The sequence below is a fragment of the Rhinatrema bivittatum genome, chromosome 2 (assembly GCF_901001135.1).
Source record: "Rhinatrema bivittatum chromosome 2, aRhiBiv1.1, whole genome shotgun sequence".
Classification (NCBI taxonomy): domain Eukaryota; kingdom Metazoa; phylum Chordata; class Amphibia; order Gymnophiona; family Rhinatrematidae; genus Rhinatrema; species Rhinatrema bivittatum.
The window spans coordinates 356,387,324-356,409,360 of NC_042616.1; the positions used below are offsets into that span (position 1 = coordinate 356,387,324).

General features: G+C 43.5%; 1 protein-coding gene across 1 annotated transcript in view; it reads left to right on the forward strand.

The window, feature by feature from the left end:
* Positions 1-1,103: 1,103 nt before the first annotated feature.
* SLC9A3 (solute carrier family 9 member A3) overlaps positions 1,104-22,037 on the forward strand; it is a 379,410-nt gene continuing 358,476 nt past the window's right edge. The window contains exon 1 of the mRNA XM_029589922.1: positions 1,104-1,687. Coding sequence (XP_029445782.1) covers positions 1,432-1,687 — 256 coding nt within the window. The 5' untranslated portion in view covers positions 1,104-1,431. The remainder of the gene's footprint in view (positions 1,688-22,037) is intronic.

A 22,037-nucleotide genomic window follows, 5' to 3' on the forward strand; every position in this document is an offset into this window, starting at 1 on the left:
AGAATAAAAATATAATTTACCACTTAATTAGACATTAACCACACTGTAAAAAATAAAGTAGAAAATTGTAGGTGTGCTCTCAGAACAGATTGCACAGTTGCACAACACGCAGGGCACTGTAAAACAGCACCCTAGTATAGTTAAAGTTGAAGAAGAGAAAGAGATGGAAAGAAAGAGGGAGAATGGGAGACAGAGAAAGTGATGGCAGAGAGCAAGAGAGAGGGAAGAGATACTGACGGGGTGGGGGGGGTGGCAGACATTCAAGGTATGATCTTAAGATTAATAGGCAAAACTTACAGTTATTGTGAGTCTCCTATAGAAAAACTGGGGATATCATGTAGAAGAGGAGCTTTAGTTCATACTAGCAGTGATGTGCAGAACAGGCCAGAAGGAGGAGCACAGGAGAACAGAGATGGCAGCGACTCAGGACCCAAAGGTGAGAAGAATATATGTGAATTTGTATTTCTATTTATTTACAAACATTTCTAAACCACTTTGTTACAACACCAATTTATACAATATCATACACTATATGGCATGTACGAGACAGTGGGAGGGGCAGACACCTCTAAACTGGTGTTTTTGAGCTGGATGCGTATGTTTCAGGCACAGATGGCAAGAGAAAATGACTACACCATGCCAGCCAATATCATGTGGGGAATACACTAGTTGAAGTTAAATGTTCCTGCAGGTTGGAGGACCAGACACAACAAAGATGAAGACTATGCAGTGTTTGAGATACAATAGTTTTGTGGGGAAGGTGAGTTGCCTCAGTCCAGAGAGTTTGGGTGTGGGGGATATAGTTGGGGGATATAGTTGTAGTTTAAATACGTGGGGGTTAAACAGATCAGAGGGATATGATTGGGGGAAAACAGCAGTTCGGAGGGTGGGGAGGGGGGAGCAGACACTCTAGTTTGGAGAGAGTGTGTGTGTGTGTCTCGGGCACCAGAGCACAGTTTGTAAAGGCTGCCTTTCCCCTCAGCTCAGGAGGGCAGCCTGTGAGGTAAGTGCTGCCTGCCTCCCTCCCCTTCTCTGCAGCTCTGCCTCTCACTCCATATAAGGCTGCTGAGCAGCCAGGAGATGATCCTCAGTGGGGGCAGCATCTCTCCTCTCCTCCACTGGCAGCACACACCTGCACAGATTAGAAGCAGTTTGGGCAGACTGAGTCAGCAGGGGAGCAGTGCCAACACAACTCTGGGAAACTGGTTGTGCAGCATAAGAGAGAGAGGTGCAGAGACCAGGAGAATGAATGAGATGTTAATTCTTTAAGTAGAATTAAATGAAGTGTCACCAGTAAAGTGGTCTTCAAAGACAATCATTTTCTAATGAAAAAGGAAGGCTCTTGGTTTAAGACAGGCTGTTGTTAAGATATTAAGGGAGTTAAGACAGAAAGAAAAAGTTTACCTACTGTGAACATTGAGCTCTTGGAGAATGGAGTTGACTAGGCTGGGAAACTCTGGGGCCCTGGTGGCTGCCCTGATGGCTATTCTGGCTTCGCCAGCAATAGGAAAGGTCAGAGGAGGAACAGGACAAAGAGGGGAGCATGAAACCAGCTCTCATCCAGGAGGGGGTGCAGGACATGGTGATGACCCTCAAAGTTTACAGATCGTCACTTTCAAATGGCATCATGTTCAGGACCCTTACATCATTGCCCTCTGGATACTTGTGGCCAGCTTAGCTAAGATTGGTGAGTCCATACATTATTTAAAATATAAGAGACATCTGAGTCTTCAATTTAAGACTTTTAAATCATTTCATTGTTTTTCAAAAGTTGAAAAATCCTTTCTTAATATATTTTATCTTATACTCAAAATCACATAGCTAGGCTTGCTGATAGTTTTCTTTCTGACATTGCTTTCATGTTTTGTTTTGTATGCATCTATGCATATGTATACATTTGGCAGCCAATAACATTTTTTAAGGTCATTCGCTGTGATTGTTGCCTAGTATAATACAACAATCATTTAGTACATGCTATCTGCTGAGATATGAACTTTAGGCATAATGTGCAGATTGACTTTTTTTTAACTTAAAATGGGAATGAACAAGAACACAAGCATCAACTGTATTAAGATTTTTCAGGGGGTAATTTTCAAAAAGACTGCTGCACATAAAAGTAGTAGCAGCCTTTTTTAAAATTGCCTGCTTAATATTCAAGTAAATTTATGTGTGTATGTCATGTTTGTGCAGACGTTTACCAGGACTAAGCACATGTATTCTTGGGGACAAGAGTTGGGGAAGGGTTTAGATTTATGCACAGACTTTATAAAATCCAGCAGTATGCGGGTAAGTTTGCAGGAAAAATTTGTGCATACCAGATAGCAGTTGAAACTTGTGCGGGGTAGTTTTGATGGGATAATTTTCAAAGCAGACTTATGCACGTTATGTCTACTTTGAAAATTGGTGTAATTTATGTGCATTTTTCCCCTACTTCCTAATTCAGCTGTTTAAATATTACTCTCCCATTGTTAGGATAAGGTATTAATATTTTAGTATTAGATTCGAGGGCATAGATGTTAAATATACATTCAGTGATTAGTTTGGGAATACATTGAGAGCTAACTGCCAATAATTCAGATTGTAATCAATAGCAAATTGTATGTTCAAGATTTTATGTAACACTTTGATTGAATTACCATAGAAATAAAATACTTTTGTAAAATTGCAAACAAAATGATTTCCCACTCCCCTCCCCTCCTCTCAACCCTTAACCCACAGCAACAGCAAACCTCTGCATTTGAAGCTATATTATTTTTCAAAATTTATTTTTACTTTCTGCATATTTTATTCTCACATCTCATTCTGCTTGCTATATCTTTAATTGCTTTCCTCTTACTGCATCATTTTCTCTTGTTTCTTAGATTTTTCTCCTTTCTTCTTACTTTCCTTTTTACCCTTCATCTTCCTTGTCTACTGCCGTTCCCTCTATCTCCTCATCTTTCGCCTTTATTTTCCCTTTCTTCTCTTATTTCCATTGATCCCACCTTTTCTTCCACATCTTACTCCTCCTTCTCACTCATACACTTTCCCTCTTCTCTCACTCATTTCTATTCCCTGTACTCATTCTCCCCCTAATCTCATGTATTCTCTTTTCTCCTTTCTGACCTCCATTTGTTCTTTCCCTACCTCCTCTTTATCACCAATTCCTCCTGTTCTTATTTTTCTATAATTTCATTTATCCCTTTCCTTCCTCTCTAACTCTCTAGCACATTATTTTCACTCTTTCCCTCACAATCTTTTTTCTCCTCATTGTCTCATTATTCACTGTCACATTGACAATCACTCATTCATCCCCCGTCTTTCTCATTCTTTTCCCTCTCATTGCCCTCACTCATTCCCCCTCTCTCCCATTTACTTTCCTTCAGGCCAATGCAATACAGATGCGCTAAAACTGTGCATCCAAACTGAGTGTCCGCTTTCCTAACACACACCCATCCACCTCTCCCGGGCACGCAATGCAGTAGGCAAATGAGCCACTATGCTAAAAAGGAGGTGCTAGGAGAATTATGCGTCCCGAGTGCCTCCCCGGCATCGGACACCCAAGAGAAGTGGCTGTGCACGGGTTAGGAAAACAGTTGCTCAAACTTACGAGTGGCCATTTTTCCTAACCCGTGCACAGCCACGGGTTAGGAAAATGACGCTTGTTAATTGAGCATCCGTTTTCCTAATCTGACTGCCGACAAGGCATTTTTTTAAAAATGTTTTTTTATTTTACCTTACTCCTTTTTTCGGTTCCTCCAACTTAATATGCCGCAATATTAAGTTGAGGGAATTCCGGAAAAGCAGTATTTTCTTCTTTTCTGTTAATTTTAGGGGCAGCTCAAGACAATGCCTGCTTCAGGGCAAGCATTAATTTTTTTAAGTAAAAATGTGCGCATTGAGAGGTAGATTTTAAAAAAATACGCGCGCGCGAACAAAAGTACGCTGGATTTTATAAGATACGTGCGGCTCGCAAGGGGGTGCACATTTGTACAACTTGCGCGCGCCGAGCCCTGCGCGCGCTGCCCGTTCCCTCCGAGGCCGCTCCGAAATTGGAGCGGCCTCGGAGGGAACTTTTTTTCTACCCCCCCCCCCGCACTTTCCCTTCCCTTCCCCTACCTAACCCACTCTGGCCCTATCTAAACACCCCCCCTACCTTTTTCGGAGAAGTTACTACTGCCTCCGGGCAGTAGTAACTTACGCGCGCCGGCGCGGCAGGCCCTGACACAGGCCGCTGTGTCAGGGCACTCGGCCACGCCCCCGGACCACCCACACGCCCCCGAACATGCCCCGATCCCTAACCGCCCCCCCTGGCCACGCCCCAACTGCCCCTTTTTGGAAGCCCCGGGACTTACGGGCGTCCCGGGGCTTGCGCGCGCCGCCGAGCCTATGCAAAATAGACTCGGCGCACGCAGGGGGAGTTTGGGGTAGGTTTTAGGGGGGTACGTGCGTATCTTACATGCATACCCCTTTGAAAATCTACCCCTGAGCGCACATTTATATTTTTACATAAATGGGTAATAGCTTAAAGCTATTATATATATATAAAAACATGAATTTACATGTGATGAGCGCTATTAGGTATACGCTGGTTTGGATGTGCATTTTGGACGCACTAATCACCTTATTGCATAAGAGGTTAAGGACACGTGTCTAAAACATGCGTCCAAGCACTTGTTAACCTGTGCGCTGGGCTCAAGTTAGCAATATTGCATCGGCCTGTATGCTACCCTTTCTCTCTCTCACTATCTTCTTCCTTGCACTTCTTTCTCTCCTTTCTCCATTTATTTGTTTCTTTTTCTGCCCCCTTTCATTATCACTCAATTGGGCTGGGTATGATCCAGCACTTTGTCTAATTTTCAACTTTATTTTCTGATTGAAAAAGTCCAATTATAGATTAAGATTCAAAACATGATTGAACCATGATTGCCATAATCTGAAAACCAGTTTATCAATATTTCTACTTTGCACAGATATTAGTCTGCATGGCTAGTTCTCTGAAATGCACTGGAAAGTGTAGGATATTCATGTTCTTCATGCAATGTAAAGAACATTTACTGTCAGTTAATGCCCTATCTGGAAAAATTGATTAAGTCCCTACAGGACATTAACTGACACTAAAAATCATAGAGGAGATTATATTATAATATGCTTGTTTTAAGAGTTTATAAGGTTTATTTTTTATTTTAAGAGAATCAATGAATACAAACATTATGAACACCTGAGTCAGTGAAACATGGTTATTTCTTGGGGACTGTGTTTATGAAGACTTCTTGGAATCCACCTGAACACTGTTTAGTTTAGAATGTAGCTTAAATGTTACTGCCCAGTTTACATGTAAGAAGAAACGTATATCTTTTATGTTTTAGAAATTAATTTTCAAGAGATAAACACAATATTACAACTTAAATCTAAATGTAAAATGCAAGTCTGAGCAGTAAAACCTACTCCCAAATTCTAAACAAATGTATCTAGTTAAATGCCAGTATAAAGTCTTGAATTTAAACCTAAAATCACATCTAGCCCTTTATGTTCAAGGATCCCAATGCTTATTCTAAACCTCATCCTCAAAAGGTCCGGATGAAGCTCAGAACAAAGTGATGAGTTAGGTATAAGGGTGCTTGAGTTGGCACTCCTGGGATTGTACTGCTGCTTCAGGCTGTTACAGGAATTTCAGGTTCGGTCCTTTTGTGGTATTCTGTATGTGCTGAGGATGCAGTTCTGTCCCTGATAGAAAACTCTTTCAGTGGATATTGTATTGTGCATTATGGTCTTGCTGTGTTTATGAACTTCTTTGTGCCATGCTGCTAATGCATCTATTTTGTCCTGTAGATCCAAATCTCAGATCCTGTTGGTCCTTTTCATGAAAGATAGTCCCAGCGGCACAAAGTAAAACAAATTGAGGTCCATATTCAGTGCCACTTAGCCGGATAAATTTGGACTTATATGACTAAGTGGCGCCACACAGCTGGACAGATGTATATATCTGGCTAAGTTAGACCTGCTATTGAGCAGGGCTAAAGTTAGTCAGATAAACTTATCTGGCTATTAGATTGCCGCATATATTCAGCAGCACAGCCGCAGGGCTGAATTTTCTTGGTCAAGATAGCTGGATATATTTATCCAGCTTTGCTCAGCAGGATAGCAGCTGAATATGGACTTCAATGTTAATAAGGGCCCTACATTAGTAATAATGGCATTATCCTGAAGTACAATATTGAACATTGTAGAATTATTAAGATTGAAGAGAAATCAATGTTCCCATACTTGTAGAGAGGAAGAAAACATTTACAAAACAATGGATTCATATTCCTTGCTATGACAAGAAAAGAAAACAGTTTAGCTGTTAAGCAACAAGGTGCTTTTTGTTTTTAAGGAACCTGCTCTCTCTCTTGTGCAGTTGGGTGTCATTTCTGATGTTGTGGCAAGAAGTGTGGATGGGCACATTCAATGTAGGGCTCAGTTTTCAAAGAATTATGCAGGGTTTGTGTGCATAGAATTGAGATATAGGTCCATAATTAGCCCTTGTGTGTGTGTTCCACACATTTTCAGCTCAGAAATATGCATGTACACCTATGCAAGTAAAAAGGAGGGCATTCCCAAAGGCAGTGCCGAAGCACATGCACAAGTAAGTATTTTGTAAGTGGTGTACATGTTGCTTACACACATGCCTGCTATTTGAGTCACAGAAATGAAACTGCACTTGCCTTTTTGTCTGCAGGTTTTGGATGGGAGGCCTGGGTTAAATTTTGGAGGGATCAGGGTGATGTGGTGGAAGGTCTGTGTGAACTGGTGGAAGTGTCAGCGACCCGGTGCTAAAAAACTACATGCACAAGAATTTTCATAAGCAGAGTGCACACATATACAAAGTAACTTAGAAGCTGATGGCACATAAAATTCCTACCTTCTTGCATAAATCGGAGCTTTATTACAAACACTAGTTCCAATTAGTTTCCACATAAAATATATGTATACACTTCTATAAAGTAGGTGCACAAACTATTTGGATCCCTGTATAAAAAAAAAAAGTAACACATACACGTGTACTTTTAGGATGGCAATACTTGTTTGTTTTATAAACTGTACAACTGCCATCATTCAGTTTATGAAATATAGCCTTAACTTTAAACACACCGGCCTATGCATGTGTAACCCTTTCTTTGCAGATGGCACATATTCTAAAGGGCTATAAAATAATTTATTATACGTGGCTAGCTGCTCTGTTTTTCCCCAGCTCTTCTGTCCCCAAAGCTAACCTTCTTGGCCCAGGCATTAGTGTTCTCCCATGTGTGTGCATTACCATAGCTGTTTGGTGCAGGTACCTAAACAGACCAATTGTGACTCACAGGCTGGTGTTCAAATATTTTACTGGGAATTGTAATAATGCAATCAAGATGTACAGAAAAATTAAAGTCCATTTACTTCCAGGTTTGGTAGAAACTTAAGAGTACAAGATATTTATAGCTCTTCTCCTGTGTAAGTGTCTCTCAGCGTGAGGGGTTGGGATATTGGTCCCCTCTGTTTTGGAAGATTGAGTATCCCAACGTGGCTGAGATGTCCTAGTTGTGTGTAGGGTCCCTGGTGTCCATAGTACCTGAGGCCCACATTGCCTGTTCTGAACTCCTTCCAGTCTGTGGTCCTGCATCCCGGGGTGGGGACTCTAATTGGTGGTCTCCAGAGATTCCTCTTTTCTCCGGCTCTCTAATCCGCTTCTCATGAGACCTTTCAAGGGGAAAGGCCTACTCAGGAAGTAGATCTTAACTTCCAGTCCTTGGCAAGGAAGGGGACAGAAAAAAATACTTCCTTCCCACTAGATGCTATAAGTTAACTTAAATCGGGTCTCTTGTTGTGGTCTCTGCAACCTCCTCTTCGCTGGGCGAGGAAAGAAAACCATTGTGATGGTATCCTCTAAATAAAGGTATATAAAAACATTATAAATAAATAAATAAATAGTATGCAGATCCCTCCTCCACTCCTAGAGAGGGGATTTCTGCCTCCTAGAAGGAACAGGTCTGGCTGGTCCCAAAAGTATCACAAAAGTAGGAAAAAAAGACAAAAACCCTTCTTAGATCCTTTTTCCCCTCCAGTCTTTAGTATAAAGCACTGGCAGGGCTGTGTCTCTCACTTGCTGTACTAGGTTGGGGCCTAACAAATGTTTAAGGCATTTTGGGGGGGTTCGGGAGGGAGAGGGATTTATTTTAAAGGATCGGGTGGGTTTTAGGGTTGTTTTAGTGTGCCGGTTTTCCCGCCCTCCCCCTTCCCCTCCCCCTTCCCCCGATTTACAATTTTTTGACGATAAATCGGGGGGTTGTTTTAGTGTGCCCGAGAGTGGAAGATCACACCGGGACCCCCCCACTGGATCCCAGGTAATTTAAGGCATTTTGGGGGGGTTTGGGAGGGTGGGGGATTTATTTTAAAGGGTCGGGGTGGGTTTTAGGGATCTTTTAGTGTGCCGGTTTTCGATTTACACGATAAACACGATTTACACGATATTTAAAAAACCCAAACTGCGACGATCCGATTCCCTCCCCCTCCCAGCCGAAATCGATCGTTAAAATGATCGATCACATGATTCACATCTCTAGCATATACATTACCAAACTTCTTTGTACACTTTTACAACTGCTAATTGACTCGTGCAAGTGAAATCAGACTTGTCTGTTGTCTGCAATTTTGAGTGGAGATCTCTGTGAACTGGTGAGGGTTCAGACCGAAGCGCTACAGGCTCTAGGTGAACTGGAGATAGACTGAGGGGCAGATTTTTTAAAAATACAGCTGTCTCTCCTACTCTCCTTGACATTACACAAAAGTGAGGTGGTCTTTAACTCTGACTGGAAGAGTGGAACCTTTGTGCTGTGGTGCAATTGACCCTGCGTATTGGGTAAAACCACTCGGCTCACACTGATAGCTGGCAGAAAAGCTCTTAGGTGGGACTGGCTGGAGCTTCTCCTATAGCAGCCACCTCCTCCACAGGTTGAGCCCTTGGGTTCTGGTGACCGGCAAGTCTGAAGTGGGTCCCTAGAGCGAGCCAGGAGAACAGAGAGACCGATCCCAGGCAAAGTATCAGGTAGGCAGCAGTCAGCAAAGGTGACAGATAGGCCAGTGGTTGGGGCAGGTAGCAGACGAAGCAGGGTCGAAATCCAAGCCAGAGTCAGAACCAGGAAGTCAAGCCAAAGGAAGCGAGAACAAAGAACAAGACAGACAAGATAAGGCAAGGCAAGGCAAAGGCAAGGCAAGAACAAGGAGACTAACTAGCAACACACACTGGGACACAGGGCACACCAGGAGACCTGTAGCTGAGGTGCTAGCTGGTTGCAAAGTACTTCCTTATAATACTCCTGGAGGATGTGATGTCATCAGACAGTGTCACAGAAAGTCCCAGCTAGGGGATCTATAAAGAAAATCTAGAGTTGCAAGAAGTTCTCTTCTGGGCCTTTGGAACACCATGCTGTCAGAGGCTATGCAGAAGTCACTTTGGATCAGAAGTGAGGGGCGAAACCGGTCTTGGATGGTAGTGTCCTTCTTCTCCCCTTCTTGACATCAGGCTAGTCTGTGACAGTTGATCTCTCATTCCAAATATCAAACTAGTTTGCAGTGTGAGATAAGCCAAGTGTGGTCATGCACAAATGCAGTTTATAGGTTACAGAGGTCCGAGTACAGATTCCTGGAATACAAGTACATAAGATTTACCATACTGGATAAGACCAAAGGTCCATCAAGCCCAGTATCCTGTTTCCAACAGAGGCCAAGCCAGGCCACAAGCACCTGGCAAGATCCCAAGTGGTAGATATATTTCAAGCTGCTTATCTCAGGGAAAAGCAGTGGATTTCTGCAACTCCACTTTAATAATGGTTTATGGATTTTTCCTCCATGAACTAGCCAAAACTTTTTTAAAAGCAACTACACTAATAGCTTTCACTACATCCTTTGGGAATGAATTCCAGAGCTTAATTAAACATTAAGTAAAAAAATATTTTCTCTTATTAGTTTTAAATATATCATCTAGTAATTTCATTGTGTGTCCCCTAGTCTTTCTACTTTTTGAAAGAGTAAACAACCAATTTACATTTATTCATTCCATTCCACTCATTATTTATAGACCTCTATCATATCTCCCCCTCAGCCGTCTCTTCTCCAAGCTGAAGAGTCCTAACCTATTTAACCTTTCTTCACAAGGGAATTGTTCTATCTCCTTTATAATTTTGGTCACCTTTTTCTGTATCTTTTCTAATTTTGCTATATCATTTTAGAGATGTGGTGACCAGAACCTCAAAGATGAGGTTGCACCATGGAGTGATACAGAGACACTATAATATTCTCTGTTTTATTCTCCATTCCTTTCCTAATAATTTCTAGCATTTTATTTTCTTTGCTGGCTGCTGTTGCACGTTGAGCAGAAAATTTCAATGTATTATCAATGATGATGCCTAGATCCTTTTCCTGAACGGTAACATCTAATATGGAGCCTTGCATTGTGTAGCTAAAATTTGGGTTACTCTTGCTTAAGTGCACGTGTCCATACTAAATTTAATTTTCCATTTGCATGCCCAATCTCCCAGTTTTGCAAGATCCTCTTTAATTTCTCACAATCTTCTTGTGATTTAACAACTTTGAATAATTTTGTCTCATTGGCAAATTCGATCACCTCACTCGTTGTTCCCATTTCCAAGTTATTTATAAATATATTAAAAATCAACAGTCCCAGAGCAGATCCCTGGGACACCCTACTATTCACCTTTTTCCATTGAAAAAAATTACCATGTAGACCTACTCTCTGTTTGCTATTTTTTAACCAGTTGGCAGTCCACAATAGGACACTGCCACCTATCCCATGACTTTAATTTCATAAGACGTCATTCATGAGGGACTTTGTCAAATGCTTTTTGGAAATCTAAGTACACTATATCATTTGACTCACTTTAACCACATGCTTATTTATGCCCTCAAAAAAATGAGGCAGATTGGTGAAGCAAGACTTCCCTTGGTTAAATCCATGTTGGCTTTGTCCCATTAAACTGTCCTTATCTTTATGTTCAGCAGTTTTGTTCTTTATGATAGTCTCTACCATTTTGCATGGCACAGATATCAGATTCACTGGACTGTAGTTTCTTTGGTACCCCTTGATCCCTTTTTAAAAATTGGCATTACATTGGCAACCCTCCAGTCTTCAGGAACCATTGATGATTTTAATGATAGTTTCCAAATTACTAATAGCAAGTCCGTAATTTCATTTTTCAGTTCTTTCAGAACTCTGAGATGCATACCATCTGGTCCAGGTGATTTGCTACTCATTAGTTTGTCAATCTATCCTATTATATGTTCCAGGAACACTGAGATTTGTTTCACTTTTGCTGAATCATCACCTTTGAATATCATTTCTGGCATGGGTATCTCTCTTACATCTTCCTCAGTGAAGACCAAAACAAAGAATTCATTTACTCTCCCTGCTGTGGCTTTGTTATGCCTAAGTGCCCCTTTTACCCCTGCATCATCTTGTTAGTGCTGTGGATCCTTGAGCCAGCACAAGAGTTGGAACTCCCACTGAGGGATGGCCTACCAATGGATCTCGTAGCCAGGAGGCGGTGCAGGACCAGGAGACCTGACAGGAACTTCACCTATATCAGTCCTCGTTCCCCTCAGGTTGAGCCCTTGGGTGCCGGGGCTGGCAGGTCTTAGGCAAGGGTCTCCTAGCACAGTGATATCCAGGGATGGAAGCAGAGTAGACGGTCCGGGTCGAGGCTGGCGGAGGTCTGGAAGAACATGGACAGTCCAGGAGTCAGGGCAGGCAGCAACGGTGCAGCATGAGGAACCAGGCCAGAAGTCGGGCAGGCAGAAGACAAGCAATAACCGGGAACATGCCAAAGGTTAGGATGGGCAGCAGACAGAAGAATGAGGAAGCCAGGCTGAAGTCAGAACCGCGAAGACAATCCGAGGACTGGAACCAGGAGAAGGAAGCGGAACCATGGGAACAGGAACTGGAACACAGGAACAAGCAGGAACAAGCAGGAATGCAGCAACTTGGATCTCCGAGGAGCAGACCCATTGCCAAGGCAAAGAATGGGTGAAAGGAGCGGGCTTAAATAGCCCCAACTGATGACGTCCTAGTTGGGGCTCGGGCTGAGGTTTCCCACCACGGCCCCTTTAAGAATCCGTCTTGGCTGTGTGCACGTGCCTAGGGAGGCAGGACCCAGGAGAAAGTAGACGGCATCTCCCTTGTAGGGAGGACGCCGCGGCAAGGCCCCAGAGCAGCCTGCCTCGGAGCGCCATGGAGAGAGGCTGAAGCAGGTGTCTGCTGGCAGAGGTAGGGGGACCCGGCTGCGGAGACCCGCAGCTGGGATTCCCAACAGTAACCCCCCCCCCCCTTACGCCCCCTCACAGAAGGACCAGGCTTGTTGGTGTGAGCATGAGGGAACTGATGGAGGAGAAATTTATCCAAGATGTTGGAGGCAGGCTCCCATGTGTTTTCATCTGGACTGAAGCCCTCCCACGAGATTAAATACTCCCAGCATCTGTGGTTGTACCTGATGTCCAGTATGTCCTGGACTTGGTAAACAGGATCCTCGTCAGCGACCGCATCCAGAGGTTCAGGTGGCTTGCGATGAAAGGCTGAGAGCACCAAGGGTTTCAATAGAGAGGCATGAAAGATATTGTTTATCTTCAGACCTGATGGTAGGCGCAGATGGTAAGAAACTGGACACAAGCATTCGTTCACTGAGAAGAGTCCAATGTACTTGGACGCCAACCTCATAGAGGGTACTCGGAGGTGAATGTGGCGAGTGCTAACCCACACCTGATCTCCAGGACTAAAGAGCAGAGCCTGGCGACGATGATTGTCTGCAACCTTCTTGGCGGACTCGGCCACCCGTTGCAGGTTAGCTTGGGTGGCATTCCAGAGCGCGTGGAGCTGCTGGGCCATAAGTTGAGCTGCAGGCGAGGGTACAGTCAATGGTAGAGGCAATGGTGGTGTTGGTTGCTTTCCAAGGACGATTTGAAAAGGGGATGCCTCCATCACAGAGTGGACATGTTCGTTATGGGAGAATTCCGCCCAAGGCAATAGAGCTCCCCAGTCATCCTGTCTGTCTCCAACAAAAGAGTGGAGGAATCCCTTTAAAGTGCGGTTAGTCTACTCCACCTGGCCATTTCCTTGCGGATGAAAGGCAGATGTGAAATCCAGTTGGATTCCAAATTTCTTGCACAGTGCCCCCTAATATTTGGCCGTGAATTGAGATTCCTGGTCAGAGGCTATATGTCTTGGTAGACCATGCAGATGGAAGATATATTGAGTAAACAACTGGGCAAGTTCAGGTGCAGTGGGGAGTTTCGGGAGTGCCACGAAGTGGACCATCTTTGAGAACCTGTCACTGATTATTCAGATGACTTGCTTCCCTTCAGACACTGGTAAATCTACTATGAAGTCCATGGAGATGTGGGTCCAAGTTTCCTCAGGAATGGGAAGTGGCTGCAAGAGTCCCCCATGGGTGGCCAGGCAGTGGCTTCTGTCAGGCACAGGGCGGACAAGAACTGACATGCCCAGACATCTCGATCATCGTGAGGCCACCAGTAGTAGTGGGTCAGAAGTTCCAGCATGCAGGCCCTGCCGGGATGACTGGCAGTCAAAGAGTTGTGTGCCCAGGATAGAACCTTCCTGCAAAGTGTTATGGTTTTGAGGTGTTTGAGTGGATTCTTAGGTACTGTGGAGATGACCACGCCCATGGGGAGGAGCCCCGTGAGGAGCCACAGTACTAAGCTATACTCGAGACGCACAAACACAAAGATCTGTCTTTTATTATACAGCTTATGTATACCACCAGAGGTGGCAGTAGTGAGATGATCCAGTGGTAGCAGTCCAGGGACCCTCGGCAGAGGGAACATGTCTCACCGAGATGGTTTAGGGACTTCCAGGTGTAGGTTCCCAGAGCAGCAGAGCTGTAGATGAGACAGACTGAGAAGTTAGATTGCTCACTCTGTTGGTAGCTGAATAGGTGGAGATACCAGCAGTCAGAATTAGTTGAATAAAGGCACCGAGCCAGGGAGAACAGGCCCTTGAGGAGTGAGTACCTGATCCCAGATAGGCACCTGAAAGAAAGTAAAGGGCAGCTGAGGAGCAGGTACCCAGGTTAGTGAAATACCCCAAAGGGCAGAAAGAGCTTCCAGCGGCAGCAAAGAAGCGGCAGAGTAGCTCAGACCGGAGGCTTTCCATCCAACACGATCCTTGCTAACTCGATGAGCTAGCAAACAAGGACAGGCTAAATACCTCCAGGAAGGGGCAGAGATCAGTGGTAGTAGGCCAGCCTTCCTGTGCTGATCCTTTTAAAAAAAAGGCTGGCTTCTCCGCGCACATCTAGAGGACGTCGGGGGTGGAGCTTCCGCTGCAACAGCGTCCCGACCGCAGGGGTAGGGTTTTCGACTTCACAGCAGCCCCCGTGGGTCTGTAGCACGTCGGACCATGGCCAGAAGGGGTAAGCTGGGTCGACCTCCTCGGCTGACCGGCATAACAGTACTCCCTCTTCAAGGGCCCCTCCAGACGGTTCATCAATTTCCTCCTCATCCTCTATAGTTCAATCCTCTTCGTCCATTTCGAGAACCTGTCTGTCTGTAGGCTGTAGAGAAGGGTGCATCCTTTGTTGCAAGAGAGCATGTAGGTGCTGAATCTCCCATTCCTTGTATGCCAGTACAGCTAAAAGACCTTGCGTGGTTAGCCCCTGCGACTTCATCAATACCTTGTTCTCCAATTCTTTGCAAATCAACTGTTCCCCCTCGTGCACAAGTTCATCTTGCGGAACAGACACCCCAGATGGGCTAGACCTCCTCTAGCGGAGTAAGGGCACCGATAGTGCCGTTGGTTCAGTCATGGTCCTGAGTAGTCCAGAAGTTTTTAAGCAAGATTCTGCACAGAACGGTCCCCATTGGATCTGATCGGGAGAGGACCAATCAAACTGCGGCTGATGTTTTTGTAGCCAAGGTAACCCCAAGATTATAGGACTCACTGCATCGGGTAGAATGAAGAAGGAGAGAGGTTCTATGTGATTCATTCCAATCTTCAAGGGTAACAGCTGAGTGATGCGAGTGACCTTCCTGGGAAGAGGGTCTCCGTGCACTGATGAAAGAACTAATGGAGGATTCACTGGTGAGGTATGAAGTTGATAATATTCTACGAGGTCTTGCCGAATGAAATTTGCTCCAGCGCCCAAATCCTCCAAGGCCTGCAGGAGGTTATTGGAAGTAGTCAACTCCAGAGAAGCAGGTAACAGAAATAAAGGTGAGGCCACCGCAAGGCCGCGGTTAACAATCTCCGCAGTCTCTGGACACCACAACTTCTTTTGTTCCGGAAACGTGAGGATGGAGGATCTGGAGTTACAAACACATCCTGGTTGCGGGTGAGGAGTGGTTACAGCTGCTGAAACATGGGCTCGACCCAACTGCATTGGTTCCTCTCCAGGAGAAACAGGGTCCCCTAACAGAAGGAGAGGGTCGGAGACACGACCACCTAATCTTGCATGGTTCTTCCGGGCTCATTCCTGGAGTCTCTGATCAATCTTACCTGTGAGATTTATAAGGGCCTCAAGGGAAGTGGGGAGTTCCCGGGCTGCCAGTTCGTCCTGGATCTCTGGAGATAATCCTTCTAGGAACATGGCATTAACACAGTTCCCCTGCCAATTTAACTCCGTAGCCATGGTATGAAACTCTATAGCGTATTCGCCCAGGAACCGAGACCCTTGCCGGAGGTGAAGCAGGTCGAATCTCATCGTTGGTATCCTGCTGGGTTCTTCAAAAATCTCCTTAAAGGTGGAATCGAACAGGGACAAGTTGGATAATAGAGGATCCGAGTGTTCCCATAATGGTGAAGCCCACGCCAAGGCTCTCCCATCCAGGACGGAAAGAATGAAGGTAGTCTTTACCAAGTCGTTCGGGAACAACGCGGGCTGAAGTACAAAATGCATATGGCATTGTTTTAAAAACCCTCGGCAGTATCTTGGATCTCCAGAGAAGCGAGGCGGTTTAGAAAGAGGAATTACCATATGATTAGATCCTGGCCAGAGCTGGAATGGCCTGCAATGTGGTCAGCTGAGCCGAATCCATGGAGTTAGCAATCTGTTATGGTCTTGAGGTGTTTGAGTGGATTCTTGGGTATTGTGGAGATGACCACGCCCACGGGGAGGAGCATAAACACAAAGTTCTGTCTTTTATTATACAGCTGATGTATACCACCAGAGGTGGCAGTAGTGAGATGATCTAGTGGTAGCAGTCTAGGGCCACTCGGCAGAGGGAACCTGTCTCACCGAGATGGTATAGAGACTTGATTATTGGGGAAAGCTGACAGCCACTCTGTTAAGACAGAGAAGTCAGAATTTCCCAATTGAGAGGTGGTAGTAAAAGCTGAAGTAATTCAAGTGTATTTAAATGTAGAGCAAACAAATATTCAAACAATACTCTAAACTATCTGAATCAACTGCTCACAATAAGCAGGCTCTGATTAGGAATAAACCCATCCATAGATTTACTTGTCTGTATGCAAATACTAGAAGTCTAAATATAAGATTGAAGAGTAAGAATATATAGCACTAAGGGGTAGATTTTAAAAAGCCTTCACGCATAAATGGGGTTACGTGCGCTGGGCCTATTTTAGAAAGGCCTGGTGACGCACGTAAAGCCCCAGGATGCGCATATGTCCCGGGGCTTCGAAAAAGGGGCATGGAGGGGCAGGGCAGAGTGGTCTGGGACAGAGCGTAGTGGGGCCAGAGGCCTCCAGCACAGCGGCCATTTGCCGCTGTGTCAGAGGATCGCGTGCTGGCAGGCTGCCTGCGCGTGCAACTTGCGCCTGCCCGGAGGCAAGTGCAACAGGTAAAATAAAGGTCGGGGGGGGGGGGGTTTAGGATAGGGTTAGGAGGCAGGAGGGTTAGGGGAAGGGGAAGTGAGGTTAGGTTAGGGGTTGGGAAGCGGCCTGGAAGGGAACGGGGGAAGACCGCGGGCATCGGCATGTGCAAGTTGCACAATTGTGCATTCCCTTGCGCGCGCTGACTCCCGATTTTATAACATGTGCGCACATGGACATACGCGCACAACCTTTTAAAATCTACCCCTAAATACCACCAATCACATGACTTCCCAATTTCCTGAGGTCATGTGATTGGTCTCATGACGGTCTTTGTCAAATGTCTTCTGAAATTTCAGATACACTACATGTAGATACATGTAGTGTATCTACATGTAGTGTAGATACACTACATGTATCTACACGTTTATTTTTATCTACATGTTTATTTTTATCTACATGTTTATTTACACCTTCAAAAAAATCTAGTAAATTGGAAAGGCAAGACTTTCCTTTGCAAAAACCATGTTGACTGTTCCCCATTAAACCACGTGTATGTGGTCAGTAATTTTGTTTTTAAGAATAGCTTCTACCATTTTGCTCAACACTGACGTCAGGTTCACCAGTCTATAGTTTCCTGGAGCCCTGTTTACAAATTGGTTTCCCAATGGCCACCCTGTCTTCGGGTATTGTGGCTTTTTTAAATGATAGGTTGGAAATCACCAAAACAGGTCTGCAATTTCATATTTGAATTCCTTCAGAACTCTGGGGTTAATATCATCCTGTCCAGGTGACTTATTATTTAATCTAATGAATCCACTGCATTGAATTCTACAGTTTTTTGGACAGCAGCTAAAGTAGTATTAAGAAGGAAAATTATTGCATATCAAGCCCATCAATATAAATTATGAAATAAAATAGTGGATCCGTGAGAGAGACTACAGATATTGAAACGTATCCACATACAACACTTAACAAGTGACACAAAAAAATCACAACGATTGAATATGAACTGAACTTATTAGATCTTAAGACAATAAGGATCTTACACTTTTTAAAACACAAAGTATATCAATGGGATAGTAAAGCAGGTAAATTACTGGCTAGATTGATGAAAAATGCAAAAAGAAAAGTTCAATAACTCAGATATTGTATCAAGATCAGCGCTTGAATTCAGGGCATTTCTTGCAGTATTATAAGACTTTGGATTCCAAAAGACTATATTGTGTTAAGTCATGTGAGGAGTTTTTCAAGGGGATTGTGTTCCTCAACCGACAGAAAATTAGCATCTCATGTTGGACACACACATTAGAGAATTAGAAATAAAAATGGTTATTATTAAATTACAGTTAATAAAATTACCCAGGCCTGATGGATTTGTTCTACAACATTTTATGTGATATTATTTTACCTTGTTTGAAAGACATGTTTCAGGAGGCAAATAATGTAGGTGGCTTTGCAGAGGGTCATAATTTAACAACTATTGTCTTGATACCTATGCTGAGGGAATACCAGGAATCATATAGACCAATCTCCTTGTTAACCTAAAATATCAAGATACTTTCTGCTGTTTTAGCAAATAGAATGATAATATTATCAAAGGATACATCTGGATCAGACTGGCTTTGTGCAGGGAAGATATTCAGCAGATAATATATTAAAGGTTCTCACTGCTATGGAAGTGTCTGAACAAACTTAAAAAATGGAATATTTGCTAGTATGGATGCAGGGAAAGCATTTGATAGAGTAACTTGGAAATATCTGATGGGTATTTGAGAAATATAACTATGGCAATACTTTATAAGGTTGGATTATGATAATTATAAAATAAAGCAACAGCAAGACTGCCTGTCAATGGGCAACTGACACAGGTATTTGAACTGCTCAAAGGGACCTGACAAGTGTGCCCATTATCACTTATTCTTTATTTTAACCTTAGAAACCTTGCCCCCTCATTTATCAAAATGCGCTAAGGCATTTTCGCATGCATTAAGGGCTTATCGCATGCGAAAATGCTTTTAACGCATGTGATAGCACCATATCATATGGTGCGATGCAAATCTGAAAAAGAGGAGGAGGTAGGGGTGGGTTAACCATTTTGTGAAACCCTATTGCATGGCTTGCACTACAATGTTTTCAGTAGGTTGAAGAGGAGAGAGAGAGAGAGACAGAGCACCTAGCTGTAATGCCTTCCCACTAGATAGGTATTTATATCCCTATAACATCAAGCTAGGTTGAGAGAACATTGCACAAATCTCATCTTTGGGTGGGTGACCTCACTCCGAGGATCATCAAATCTTCACTAGAGAGCACTGTTCTGTTCGTATGTCTCACTTTGAATGTCAAATTGGCCCCTAAGCCCTACACTAATACCTAAACCTCACCTCGAGTTAGTAGAATCTCTTTACAGAGCAAGTCCAGCCTTATTGGCCCATACATCTGTTGCATATGAAGAGGCTTAAATCACTAGCAAAATGTAGGAAACCATGGAGATGGTGAAGATTCAAAATTGTCAGAAACATAAAAATATTTCCCTATTTGACTTTTCAAGGTAATGTGGACTTTCTAGCAGGTTTAGGGAGGTCCTTTTTTCCGAGGTGGCAGGAGAAGGGAATTAGCAACATAGACCATTTGGTTCATGAAACAGAGAACTGTCTTATATCATTTCAATAAATATGATATTCCAAATAATAATGTATTTGCTTATAAGCTCGTATTTATTGTTTATCATGTGGTACAGATAATTTACCACAGAGAAATAGAATGCAGAGAAGATTATCAGTCCACACAAATGTCTTATCAATAACTGGAATTTTTTTACTTCATACGGCAACTCCATTGTCTTATGGTACACACACAACTTTTACGAGGGTCCCTCCCGATGCAGCCTTGCGGCAAAACATGGGGTCCATGTCGGGGGACCCTCGTAAAAGTTGTATTGTACCATAAGACAGTGGAGTTGCCGTATGAAGTAAAAAAATCCCAGTTATTGATAAGACATTTGTGAGGACCGATAAGCGCCTCTGTATTCTATTTCTCTGTGGTTTATATGCTGAGCATGGAGTTTGTTCTCCTTTGTAGCTTACAGATAATTTACAACATGTTAGAAGCAATGAGGTAGAAGAATTGTTTTGGGATACTACTTGTAAGCATAATAAAAAAACCATATGGCACAGGATGCTAAGAGAGAGAATAAATACTTACCTTTGCAGATTTGTGGAGTTCTTTTTGGGGAGGGGCTTGCAGCTGAGGAGGTTTAACGGGCATTTATCAAAACATTGACCTCAGTAAATATGAGAGTGATACAATTCAAATTACTTTCACAGAATATAGAGGGATGAATTTTCATACCTTCATGCAGGCGTACATGTGTGCGCGCTACCCGGCACAAACACATATACACCCGATTTTATAAAATGCGCATGCAGGCACGCACATGTTATAAAATCGGGGGTCGGCGCACGCAAGGGAGTGCACACAAATGCACCTTGTGTGCACCGACGTCCATGCTTCCCTCATTCCCTTCCCCCTAAACTAACCTTCTCACCCCTTCCCCTAACCTTTCCCCCCCAGCCCTATTCTAACCCCCCCAAATTGTTATTATACCTTTTGTGCCTGCCTGGAAGCAGGTGCAGGTTGCACGCGCCGGCAGCCTGTCGGCACGTGATCCTCCAACACAGCAGCAAATGGCTGCTGTGCCGGAGGCCTCTGGCCCCGCCCCCACCCTGCCCCTTTTGTAAAGCCCCGGGACTTATATGCGTCCCGGGGCTTTACGTGTCACCAGGCCTTTATAAAATCCTTGAAAATCTGGCCCATAATCTCTAGAGTTAAGATGAATCTTTGGGGATCGGATTTATTTTATTTTATTTATATTCTGCTTTTCAGACATTTCCATTTATGTGAAAAATGTAATAATTTGCCAGGAACATTATACCATATGTTTACCAGTTGTCAAAGTAACATAGTAAATCATTCACCAACATACCACAATCGATCTACAAATTCCTCCCCGCTTCCACAAATCCACAAGACCGACCAGGGAAGCCTACAGAGGATGCCTCATTGTTCCACCCACGAAAACCACTAATCACAGCACCTTAAGAGACCGAGCCCTTTCCACCGCAGGCCCACAGTTATGGAACTCCATCCCTCCAGAACTCAGAAATGAACCATGTCTCCTAACCTTTAGGAAAAGACTCAAGACATGGCTTTTCAGGCAAGCCTTCTCGAACTCTACCTAATATGCACCATAAACAAACTCTCTACTCAGAGACTGTACATATGAGACACCATATTTATATTGAACTTTTGTATATAATTATTCTCCTCTATCTCTTTCTATTTCTTACATTCCCAGTTCATTAGCCCTTGTTAATTGTAACTGCTTCTCTTCATCACGTTATTTATGTTTTTTGGTTGTATTATCCGCACCCCTGTTTTCTGTAAACCGACATGATGTGAACGAGTTCATGAATGCCGGTATAAAAAAACCTTAAATAATAATAATTAATAAATGATGACTGAAAAAGACCTAAGTGGTCCATCCAGTCTGCCCAGCAAGTTTTTTGTTTTTTTTCATCCTTTTAAGGTAGTAAAAGCTGTTCCATTCAGATTACCCCTTGTCTTCATTCCCATCCTTTAGCTACTAGGGATCTTCTGTTGTTTATCCCATGCATTTTTGAACTCCATTACCATTCTTGTCTTCACCACCTCTTCTGGGAGGGCTTTCCATGCATCCACCTCCATTTTCATGAAAAAATATTTCCTGACATTTCCTGATATGAGTTCCTTGGCATTTCATGTCATGATCCCTAATTTTACAGCTTTCTTTCCATCACAAAAGGTTTGATTCTTGTGTAACATTAATACTTATCATTATTAAAAGGCTGTATCATATCTCCCATATCTCTCCTCTCCTCTTTTAAGTCCTTCAGTCTTATCTTATAATTTTTCCTGTGCACACACCTCACAAGTTTGGCTGCTTTTCTTTGGACTGCTTCCATCCTATCTCTATCCTTTTTGAGATACTGTCTCTAGAACTGAACACAGTACTCAGGCGAAGTCTCACTATTGACACATACAGGGGTATTATCAACTCCTATTTCCTGCCTTTATGCCTCTTTATGTAGCCCAGCATCCCTCTGGCCTCAGTCACCACCTAGTTACATTACTTCTCTGCCCAGATTAATGTTAATGTTAATTTATTTATATACCATCAATCTGTAATACAATCTTGGCAGTTTAC